General features: G+C 39.2%; 1 protein-coding gene across 2 annotated transcripts; it reads right to left on the reverse strand.

The window, feature by feature from the left end:
- Nucleotides 1-431: 431 nt before the first annotated feature.
- LOC306835625 (protein FAM161A) lies at nt 432-3,384 on the reverse strand. Of its 2 annotated transcripts, none has more exons than XM_079362292.1 (4): nt 3,209-3,384; nt 2,058-2,323; nt 1,714-1,881; nt 432-1,525 (listed from the first exon to the last, which is right to left on the reverse strand). In XM_079362292.1, exons 1-4 carry the CDS (start codon nt 3,305-3,307, stop codon nt 721-723), a joined length of 1,338 nt encoding a protein of 445 aa, XP_079218418.1. In that variant the 5' UTR covers nt 3,308-3,384; the 3' UTR covers nt 432-720. The 2 variants fall into 2 exon arrangements, with proteins under 2 accessions (XP_079218418.1, XP_079218417.1); XM_079362291.1 differs by having other exon boundaries at nt 1,705-1,881.
- Nucleotides 3,385-12,215: the final 8,831 nt, after the last annotated feature.

The raw sequence follows: 12,215 nt of genomic DNA on the forward strand, positions 1-12,215 counted from the left end.
AAATGTATTTTGAACCCCAAGTGGAGGACAGAGAATTGTTCTCAATTGAAATTTGAGTTTTTACCTGATGCACACCCTGCATTTATTAATTTATTTAACCTTTAATCAAGTGTTAAGCTGCTGGATGACTGTATACCAGTCATGATAAACATCATACCACATTACATTTTCAGTTCCTTTTTTTAAAGTAACCTGCTTACCTCTTAAGTTTTCTTGATGAGAAGTTTGTCATCAGTTATGTGCCAAGACATGAAGCACCAACCAAAGAAACATAGACAAACACTGCCAGGAGCTGTTTATTATAAGTAAGTAAGTAAGTGTGTGTGTGTGTGTGTGTGTGTAGGTGTGTGTGCGTGTGTGTGTCAACAAAAGTCAAGCTGCAAAGAATTGAGGATTTGAGTTTTATAAATTAAGTTGTCTTCTTACTTAGCTCCAAAATATTTGAACAGGTACTGTATGAAAACAACACAAATCTTGCTACTGGACATACAATACATAATCTATACATTTAAACCATATGTTTGGTGAAGAATGACTGTACAGTCATTATTCATAAGCAGACTAGGGGGGTTAAATGTAGCTAAATGCCTCCTCCTTTTCACTATATCACTTTACTTTGTTTTATATAGAACCTTTTTATATAAATGTGTAGACACTATTGTTGGTCAGCAGGGACTCAGGACTTGTCTGCAGAGGCGAGACAGTGTTCCTGGCAGTGGCTCATAGCGGGTCGATATACGACCACTCCCTTTCTTTAACCATTTCAATGGAGACCTCTAACTGCTTCTTCACCGGCTTGGAGTATGGACATGTCTTGGCCCCGCAAGAGTCAAGAGCAGTGTCTGATTTAGAGTGGATCACGTCTTGCTCCATGTCAGAGTTTGGCTCACTTTCAATGGCATCCTTCTCCTGTGTCCAGGCTTGGGGCTGGGGCCGGCGGCTTGTTGTTTTGTTGTTTGCTCTGTGTCTGTTGCCGTACACTGAGCAGGGCATGGGCCGAGCCCTGAAGGCCTGTCGTTCCTCTTTGGGTCCCTGCTTCCCCAGCTCTGCGGCAATCTTCGCCTCCCTCTTCCTCCTCTCCCTTTCTAGGAAATGGAAAGGCTGTGGTGAGGAAGCATTAGATCCGGGATTGCTTTTGTCTACGGTGTTGTTATTGTTGTCACTTCTGCTTCGGCAAGCCCGCTGACTGGAGTGGCGGCTGATGACTTTGAAGAGAGGAACACGTATGTGCGCTGGTGCAGGTGACGCCCTGAACTGTTTCTGGCATTCTCTGAGCTCTTCCAACTCCTGTTTTAGTAGTGTGTTCTCGAGCTCAACCTCAGAGCGAGTCCGCACCCGGTGCCTCTTCCTCTCCTCCTCCCTCAGCATCATCTGAAAGGGTTTGGGCACGGTGACCTTGGAGTTTGAGCGGACCCTGACCCCACTTTGACGGGATGTTTTTTCCCGCAAATTGGAAAAGGAGGCTTTTGGCTGAAACCGAAACAGCTTCTGCGTTGTCAATTCTTCAGGGCTCAGAAGGATCTCTCTGGAAGAAAAGAGGAAAGTTACTGAATAATAATTTGTCATTCCATGCATTCACAACCTGGAATACAGCCCAGTGACATGAACACTGTATTTTAGCCTCTCAAACTTAGAGTGATGCCAGATGAAATTGGCTGTTGTGAGAATATGGTTAATAAACGGTTGTATTTTTGTCTCATATACTTCAGAAACCTTCCAAAGGGTTGGTCCCAGTCACGAGATCTTCTTGGACTGTCCAGCTCTAGTTCTCCCATGCTGTCCCCCCCACAGAGTTCTGATTGATCAGAACCGCTCGACGTCTCGTGAAAGTCCAGCTCCTCCTGGGAGTTGATCCTTTGGAGTTTCCTCAATGGGCCGCTACTTTAGGATTACATAAAAATAATGACGTTTATGTAAAGTGGCTGTGCTCATCAGCAAAATACACCGTTTAACCTTCCAAAAATAACAAATTTAATATCTTAATCAATCCAAATTCTGAAAGACTTGCTAGTGTTTCATGTAAAAGCAGCATTTAGAGACTGTATGTCATTATTTACCTCACTGACAGTCTGGCCTCACTGTTCTCTCCTCTTACGACACCTTCCTCGTTCTCCCCCAGGCCCTGGCTGATGTACATCCTCTCCAGCTCGGCCATGTTCTTCAGGTGAGCACTTTTCAGCTCCTCAAGTCTTCTGTAGTACTCCTGGTTGGAGAAGTACACATGCTGCTCCCTCTGAAGGCCGTAGATTTCCAGGGACAGAGACCTGCGGACCCTCCTGCTCCCTTTTGCCTCCTCATTGCACTCTGAACTTAGGTCATAGTCCTAAAAGGTGGAAGTTTTATGTACATTATAACATTTCGAGCAGTGATTCTCAAAGTGGGGTCCACAAATCTTAGCCTCTTACAAAAAATTGTAAAGTGTGTTGTACCATTGAAAAAGCATATCCACAAACTGGGACCTCTTGCATCAATAAAGTAAGTCATTTTGTCCAATACACCCGTCCACTTTCGTTTCGTGCCAGTAGATCAACTATGTCCTGACACAGGACATACCTGTCACTTCATAGTCGCAGCGAAGAAAAAAAAACAACCTCAAAATAAAAAACGCCTCAGAGTCAACAATTTCTCAAAGTTTATTAAATTAAGTACTTGAAATAAAAGTAGCCTAATTCTATCAGTGAATGTACTCCATAGTACATTTATACATTGTATTATTATATGCTTATCAATGTTGGCTGAACTAGAGCTGGACAGTCCAAGAAGATCTGTTGAACCCCCAATGTTATGAGGCGGTTCTTGGAAAAAAATGTCTCACCTGAAAGGGGTCCATGGTCTAAAAAAGTTCAAGAACCACTGATTTAATAGATAATGTAATAATTTAAAATGATGATGTTGATGTAAATATTTTATGACGTACGCTACATTTATTTGATTTTGCAATGTATAGGAATAGTTCTCAGTTTTAAAATGTCCGGTTGTTATTAAACCTTACATTGTAATTATTCACTATTAACTAAAAAAAGGAAGAAAAAAAAAACATCACCCATGCTTGTATCATATTTACAGCCAACATTTTCTGCATTCATTCAAATTATGTACATATCTTGCATATTTTTTTTAAATAAACTCTTCTGTCCATGTTTTAAGCAAATCTAAAACTGAGATTATAATTGTTCAACTGAGGAATCATGCATCTTTAAAGCCTCACCTCAATGCCACAGTCCTCGTCCCCGACAAAGAAATGCTCTCTCTCCCTTCCATACAGAGCCATTAATTCTTTGTTTTCCAGAGAGGGTGATCGGTACATGGCTGAAACCTTCCTCTTTATGTCTTTCCAAACAGAAGAATTTTCATGAGCAGCCTGACACAGAAGCAAACCTCCCAGTCTGCACACTGACCTGGTGAATGATAGCAGGACAGCAGCAAAGATTAGCAGACACTGTCACACTAACTTACACACAGACAGACTGAAAGCTTTATCTTCTTAGCATAAGGAGGAGGTCAGGGGTACTGTTGGACAGATGGCCCATATGGTCCAGAAGCTTTTCCCCGAGGACAACATTCAAAGTCAGAAAGATGTCCATGTGGGTTCTCCCAATCTGATTTAAAGATTATCTTTCTTGATAAAGTGCTCGTAAACAGTATCCTGCACCTGTTGCAGCTTGCAGAAGGTTTGCATGAGCATAGGTGAAGACATAAAAAGGTATATAAAACATATAATTGACTGTAGACCAGCTCTAAACATCATATTTCCAGCTCTAAACAAAAACAAGAAGCACCCTTTCCATTCTAACTCAAACCACATTTCCCACGCTGAGTACACCCACAGTTCTAGAGCAATCAGGTAATCAAAGAGCAAACCATAGACTGTACGTCAAAGTGTCTTATAGATTATTATATACAGTACAACAGGTGTCATAAATTCCTTCCCACTTTGGATATTTCTATACATGGTCTGGAGAATCACATCACCTTTACTCTTTCAATGTCAAACCTCTATTTGAAGAATAATTCCTCATTCTTCTGTCAACTGAGGCCATACATTATGCTTTTGGAATACCTCATATGACATGCTTCTCTTCAAATAGGGTCATAGCTTCTCAGAATAGATCGTAGTCTGCTAGTAGCAAAGTCACCTCTACAAAGTGTAACCAAACTGAACGTATTCACAGAAATTCGTACTATCAAAAACAAACATGTTCACCGTTGACCTATTGAAAGCTCCCAGTCCTTTGCTTCATAACACTCTTGTGGTGTCGAGTGTAGTCTGGCCTCAGTTTAGCTGGAGGTTGTTTTTTTGGAAGGATGTAATGGGTGGTGACGTTCCAGATCCAACTGTGCTAATCTGTTGACTGAAGTTTCTCATCACTGTCACTACAAGTCCTCCGCGCACGCAAAAGCAACTCTCAGTCTCTCCATCTGTCTCCTGTCTCCCTTCATTTTCGTCCGCCATCCATCTACTCAAGAGCCTAAGACAGAGAGGCGTGAAAAAAGGGAAGGAAAACAACGAAAACACGAGAGGAGTAACAAAAACGAGGAGAATGGAGATAAACTGCAAGACGAGGAAGAGTTTAACACATAGATCAAAAAATCTGGAGAAAAAAAAGATTGAGAAACCAGACAAGAAAAATGAAAGAGCACAAGGGCAGTCTTTCACAATTATGAATATAACGTAATATAATATAGAATTTTGAAGCAGTTTGTGTATCTATCAGTTTTTGTATCAGTGGGCGTGTCTGTATGTGTGTCAGTGGGTGTGGTCAGGTGTTGATGCAGAAGCTGCTACTGAATGGAGAGAGGACGGCGATGACAAAGATCAGATTGGTGGAGTCTGGTTTAAAAGTCAACTGCTGCATCCTGTAAAATAAGAACTGTGGATTCCTTTAGGTTGTTGTTAAAATTGTCGCAACTCGGACACTGATAAATTGCACAACACAACGTAAGAAAGAGAGAGAAGCATTGTTTTGTTTTGAATACTTTTCTTATGTTTTAGCAGAGTAGGTCAGAGTTGTTGTTCATTTTAATTATTTTTAAAAGGTAGGGATAATAAGGGGTTACCTTAGATTTGCTGTGTTTTCATTGGAAGTGACCTTGACTGCTGGTTGTTCTTGGGAGTGGGAAGAGTGGGGGCACTTATGTTGTTTTCTGTTTCCTCTAGCTTGGGGACATAAACACTGACTGTTTTCCTGATCTTTGCTAAAAGGCTGTTTTTGCAATGCAACATCTGTCCACATGGTGGAGCTGGTGTGCTTTTTTTGACACCAGAAGCTCACTGCAATTTTATTTAATTAAAACGAACCCTATCTTCAAATGAGAGCATTATATTCAACTACTGGACAGTTGTCATCATCTTTGCATGTGTGTCAGGAAGGGAAATTGTAACTTGTTTTAATGAATACCTTGATATGCAACAGTATTCCCAGTAAATGTACTTGACCTGTTTTGAAAAGGTGTTGTTGAATAGTTTTTTATTTGGTCTGTGTCATTTTATCCCCTCTAACATTTTTAGTTTCTGGAATTTGGGTATTTGTGTTAATACTCTTAGTTCAGTTCTCGGAACACCTTGCTCTAGAAGGTCAACACTTTTCCAACACGGCCATCCAGGTACAGACTCCCCTTTGTGTTTGTGTTTAAGTGTGGTGCAAGTCTGTGTATGTTTTTGGTGTGTGTGTGTGTGTGTGTGTGTGTGTGTGTGTGTGTGTGTGTGTGTGTGTGTGTGTGTGTGTGTGTGTGTGTGTGTGTGTGTGTGTGTGTGTGTGTGTGTGTGTGTGTGTGTGTGTGTGTGTGTGTGTGTGTGTGTGTGTGTGTGTGTGTGTGTGTGTGTGTGTGTGTGTGTGTGTGTGTGTGTGTGTGTGTGTGTGTGTGTGTGTGTGTGTGTGTGTGTGTGTGTGTGTGTGTGTGTGTGTGTGTGTGTGTGTGTGTGTGTGTGTGTGTGAGGTAGAGAGAGAGAAATGAACCTGTTGAGCAGGACATATAGAGGAGAACATTTAATCATGTAGGTAAAAATATATGCTTATAAACACATGCCCTGTAACTATAGTGCTGTGTAATGTATCTCCACTGTTGAGATCTTTTCACTCAGATGGATAAAGGACCCTTCACAATGAACATCACAGATTTATGCCATTGTTGAGAATCAAATGTTTCTGTAAGTCGCCTGTACGCTGGTCCTCTCGGAGTGTTGGCGTACGATGAATGGTGCCAGTGTTCAGTCAGAGTGGGGCTGAGTAAACAGTCATCACAAGCTTGGCCGTCCTCTGCCTCACAGAGTGTTGTGGCTGCACAAAGTTCAGCTTAGTCTTTTTTTTTTGGAGGACAAATGTGGTCTTCTTATCCAGAAACTAACTGAAGGGTTGCTGATTTACTCCTCATATACCTTTCATATCACACTTTTTATCATTTCCATTCATTGCTTACCTTGTAGAGTATTGGATTAAACTAATAGCAGTCAACAGAGTCCATCAGCATATGTTCCAATGGCTTTTATTTTAATGTGGTTTAATTTAATGTTATTTTTACATTTTAAACTCTGAAATAAAAGGAAAAAGCAATTACATACTTTCTTCTCGGGTCTCTTGGTTGTTTTCTTTCCTCAGAAGGGTAAAAACAAAAACAACATGTTATATGATGAAGCCCTTGCTAGAATTCAATGTTTTTATAAAATGTTTTCCTAGCAAGGACCACGCCACAATCATAGGCGTTTAAGATCCGGTATTTAATGATAAGACAGATGACTATATGCCAAAGTAATGATTATGATGGAGGGGGATGATGTCTGTAGGCTGGTCTCAAAGGACGACCTGACTGCAGGGCAGAGGGAGACACTGAGAGGGGGAACAGTCTCAAGCGCAGTTTTAAAGTAGCTCCGGAGGCCATTTTAGAAACATTTTGCTATGTATTTCTTATCTGCATGTGACCTTAAAGCCACAATGTCTACAGACAAATGTCTTGACTTCCTGTGAGAAGGTAGTGCTTCTACGGAAATTCCCCCTTTTACCTCACTTCACATCACATCACATACACACAGCACACAAACCAGGTACCTACAAAGACATACATACTATACATTGATGCACACTCACATATGAAGTACCTAAAGCACCCAAAGCCCACGTGGGTGCAGACACAAACGTTCAGTCTGGCACAGGAACAAACAAAAAGACATAGACATGGAAGCAGTAGCAGAGTGTCTCTCCTCTGCAAACTCCCTCTTCACAGCAGCTCTTTAAAAACCTGTTTGTTTGTGAGAGGGATACTCCACCCACATGCCAACAAGCTCCACGCATTAAAGTCCTCCAATCACTTCTGTTATACACACTGGCCTGGGAATGGAAGGCTGATTGCAGCCTAAATTTAAGAAACATACAAACATGGCTTGTGCCCTGAAGACAGACATAATAGGTAATATGTAATGAAAGGTTACAGTTAATGTTTTTAACTTGGGAGATTAGTTACTTCAGTTAAGTAAGAAAATCTGTTTTAGAAAAAATCTGAAATGTTATTGTGTCCACTTATATAAATACACAAATAGTGCAACAGGCATAACTGACCGAAGATAATGGCGCTGGTTTAACATCTTCTATAGTTAAGTGCTGCTGACCGTCTTGGCTGGGACACTCTTGTAAAAAAAGATTGTTAACCTCAATGAAGTTCTCTTGTTAAAATACATTTTAAATTAATAAATGAGCCAAAATTATAAAGAATACTTTCGTAACATCACACAAACACCTTGATTTCTTAAAAAATACATTGCACACTTTGTCACCTTCATGTAAAATGATGCTAATTCATTTATAAGGAAAACAGTGTGCAGAAGTTAGTTTGCAGAAATGTATGGACTCATCATGTGAACAGTTTTTATTGAAAATTATAAATCAGGCCATACATTTCCATTAGTGTAATGTGATAATATTTTTTTAGAGTATTTATAACAAACAAAAAAATAATAGAAACTAGTTAAATTAGTTTTAATGAACTAACGACATTACACATCTTTCCTGATTTTATTCTCAGCTGTGACGGTGGACACAAGGGAAGTGTTTGCAGTTTTTGTTTTATCTTATTTTCCACATTTACCAGAATGTCTTGTGACAGCCCTCAGAGAGCAAATATAACCCTGCTGGAATTTTGGTCAATGCTTTCAAAGAGAGTGATAATGAAACAAAAGCCTGAATAGTTTATAGTTTAATACGTTTAATTATTAACACTGGTCAAGTCTTTCCTCAGTATTTTACTTATTTATGTCGTTGATTTTTTCGTTTTTATTATTCTCTTATTCCCTGGTTCTCACAAGAACTCTTGCTAAAGGCAAAAGAAACTGATTTAGACCTTTTAATGCCATTAACTCCCCAGAAACATATCACCCTTACAGTTAAAGTTTTCTTTGTAACAGCAAAAATACGCTTGTGAGAGAAGTTTCTTTGTGATTGGAGGGGAATAACATAATGCAATTTTCTCTGCAGAAGGTCAGGTAGGTTTTGCTTGTGGTTAATGTTTATGAAATGCAAAGCAAACCAACATGTCATCAATCAATCAATCAATCAATCAATCAATCTTTATTTATATAGCGTCAATTCATAACAGGCGTTATCTCAAGACACTTTACAAAAGCAGGTAAAGGACCTTACTGTTTGTCTGTTAACATTAACAAAAGAGCAGGTAACAAGACCATGCTCATTGTTATGTTTACAAAAAGCAGGTAAAGGACCTTACTGATGGCTATATTACAAGAGCCCAGCTTAATCCGTCATAGCGTGGCAAGAAAAAACTTCCTTTTAACAGGCAGAAATCTTCAGCAGACCCGGGCTCATGACGGAACAGCCATCTGCTAAACTGTGCTGTGCTTGAAAATGGGATGGGGTTTGGTTTTGTCTCTGTGTTTCTTCTAGTTTTAGTTTTCATTCTGTCCTTAGTGTTATTTGTTTCCTAGTGTGGATTGTTTCCCTTGTGTGCTTTAATGTTTCATAGTCTTGTTTACTTTAGTCTTGAGTGTGTTTCCCTGTGTCCTCCTATGTTGCCTGTTAGTTTATTTCCTGTCTTGTGTTTTAAGTCTAGTCTTTAGTGTTTCCTGTTTTATTTTGTAGATCTGGTTTTGGTGGTGGTTTCAGTGTTAGGTTTTACTTTGTACTTGTCCTCAGTGTTCTGGGCTTGTGTTCTTTGTTCCTTGTGTTTCCCGCCTTTGTGATTACCCTGATGTTCCTCACCTGTCTCGTTAGTATCACCTGTGTCTGATTACCCCTTGTCTATTTAGTCTCTGTGTTTGCCTCAGTTTCTTGTCGGTTCATTGTCTTCTCTTTTGTCGTGAGTAGTTGTAGTCTGTCGTTGATCGTATTTTCCCTGCCTTTCGGATTTCGTGTGGAGTAAGTTTTTGTTTTGTGTTTTTGCCTTTTGATTTTGAGGCTGCTTTTTGTTAAATAAATCTTTATTTTCTGCAATTGGGTCCTCCTCCCTGTTTCCTGCCTGCTAACACGTGACACAACATACAGAACAATCAATAGCTTTTTATAATGGACTCACATAAAACAAAAAGCATTGTGTTCAGCTCAGCTATCATTACATCCATATTCAAGCTTCCTGACAGACTGTGAAAGCTAGGATAATCGTAACACGCTAACTCTGTTACAAATATTAGGCTTCTAAGCTAATAAAAACAATGCAAGTGTAGTTTGAACTAATATGAGCCATGATCGGTTAGGCGTTTCTTGACACCATTTCCAAACTCAGTGAATTTGAGTCACACTGAAAAAACCCAAACCACATTGAATAACATGTTTGTAATGTTTGCACTTTTCAGCCGAATGTTTGACAGTATTAAATCAACATAGCACAGGCTTACATTCTTATCATGTGCTTACTTTTATATCTTGCTGTCAAACGTTTCTACACATCACACAAGTGGATAACATCTTAATATATTTAGGCAACATACACGTGCAGAATACTGAAGGAGAAACAATGTGGGAATAATGTTAACACACCTGTGCGATCGTCTGTGTAAACCATATTTGAGTTGCTTTGCATTTTTTTTAACCCATAATGACCTACTGTGAAACAGGTGTCTTCACCCCTTTAAACCCTGTGGACAGGCCTTCAAATTGCTTCAATCTTCATGGTACCCATAAAGTCCCTAGGTGACATCTGCTTAACTTCCTGGTGCAGTTATGTGACTGCGCCATCATTGGTGTACCATTGACCTCATTTCCAATATGGCTGTGCACCAGGTTAACCCATGAGGCAAATCCAGCTAATTTTAGAAAGCTTGATTTTTGTGTCAAAGATGTTCTTTCATACATTAGACTGGTTTTTAATAAAACAATTTGATAACTTGATATGAAACAAGAAGAGAGAAGATCACTGTGACAAATGTCACATCCAGCTTTTACTTCTAAAATTATCGTGGAAAATCCCACGTACTTGTCACAATCAAAGAAAATGGCAGAAAATTGTTCAATAACTTAAGCCCATTCAATCACTTTTAATCAATGTGAGCTCTAAAGTTGAAGTCTAAGAATATTTAAACAAATCTCACAATCTCATGTGAAATACATTAAAATTATTAATAAAATTGTGTTCAACTTTTGATAAAAAAAAGTCTGTAAGTCATTTCCAAAAATATACTGTAAGTTTGGATCGAAAGAGACACTTGATTAGTTACACTAATAAGTAAGAGGTTTTATCCTATTTTAATCCAATTTCATTATAATCTTTTTGTTGTGTGAATAAAAAGAAGCAGCAATACGGTCAAGATGCTCTGAATATCATTACGGAAGATGACGTCGATTGTTTTGAAGGATGTGCAGATAGCTCGGATAAAGATCCTGATGACCCTGATTATGCCCCCAACAAAAAAGACATAAGAAAGTTCTTTACAGCAAAAATACTCTAGTTACTGAAGGAACAAACAAATGTGTACAGTGTACAAACATCTGAAATGCACAGCAATGTTAACACTACAGTGAAAGAACTGGAAATACTCACTGGCCTTTATCTCTGTATGGGCCACTGCCAAATGCCTGGGAATCGTGCATACTGGGAAAACGACACAAGGTGTTCCATGGTGGCTGACCACATGTCAGGCAATTGTTTTCAGTCCTTGCTTGCACACCTGCATTTCACTGACAACACTGATTTGTCAAACAGGCGAGCAGGAGTTAAGTGTTGGAAGATCCGTCCATGGCTCTCTATGTTCTGCCAACAATGCCAGAATGTCACTCCAGAGGAGCACAACTCAGTTGATGAGCAAATGGTCTCATTCAAAGGGTCACACAGTCCAGTGAGACAGTATGTGAAGGGCAAGCCCCACCCTTGGGGACTGAAAATTTGGGGTTCGCTGCTCTGCCTCAAGAATCCTCTATGTTTTTGTAGTTTATCAAGGTGGCACTGGTGAAAAAACCTTCCTTGGCTTCAGGTTCTATTTTAAAAAAAAATCAATCCACACAGTGTTACAAAGTATATACAGCATTGCCAACCAAGTATCAAGATCCATGATCTGAACTTTAAATCTTTCTTGGAAATGTAAACATCGACTGGAATCAGATTTCAAACAAATAATCCATTAATAGGGTAAAACAGGCAAGAAAAGTACATGATACAGTAAGGATCATTGTTCCAGGACATGCAGTCTTTCATTTACGCTGCCTCTTAAGAAGGTGGGAAGTGAGTGGCAGGCACTTGATTAGTGTGTAACCTTTGGCAATTCCTCTAATGACTTCTGTTTTACCAGAGTGTAGGAGTATGGATTTCAACATTTGGCTACGATGATGATTGGTAGAACTCGTAAAGGGCATTAAAAATGAGGACTTAATCACACTCTGGGATGAAAGGTACGTCAAAGTGTTGTCGGGTCCTTTTGTTCTGAAACATTGTGTATTTTGTGTGAAATTACGATGAATCATATAACATTTCTCTTTAGACTTGCTGACATTTCCAATACTGGTAGATAGATAGATAGATAGATAGATACTTTATTGATCCCGAGGGAAATTCAAGTGGTAGTATACTGGTAGTCAGTATTTCCCTTTTTATAACTGTTATACTGTAAATGTATCCAAATATCCTTGATTGCTTTACAATATCTGACATATTTAAAAAAACAAACACATTTTGGGTTATTTTATGTTTATTATGTCATAGGACGTTATCTCAGACTAAAAGACATACTGAAAGTTATTGTGACATTTGATGTAGTTGTTTATTGTTTCGTTTTTATTAGTCTA

This window comes from Symphodus melops (assembly GCF_947650265.1).
Source record: "Symphodus melops genome assembly, chromosome: 15".
NCBI classification, from domain to species: domain Eukaryota; kingdom Metazoa; phylum Chordata; class Actinopteri; order Labriformes; family Labridae; genus Symphodus; species Symphodus melops.

Bases quoted from the DNA above. Each gene is read 5' to 3' on its own strand.
- LOC306835625 (XM_079362291.1), bottom strand. From the start codon at position 3,307: ATGTACCGATCACCCTCTCTGGAAAACAAAGAATTAATGGCTCTGTAT. The intron at 2,324-3,208 runs GTGAGGCTTTAA...TCCACCTTTTAG, and splicing joins ACGAGGACTGTGGCATTGAG to GACTATGACCTAAGTTCAGA. The intron at 1,882-2,057 runs GTAAATAATGAC...GTAATCCTAAAG, and splicing joins GAGGCCAGACTGTCAGTGAG to TAGCGGCCCATTGAGGAAAC.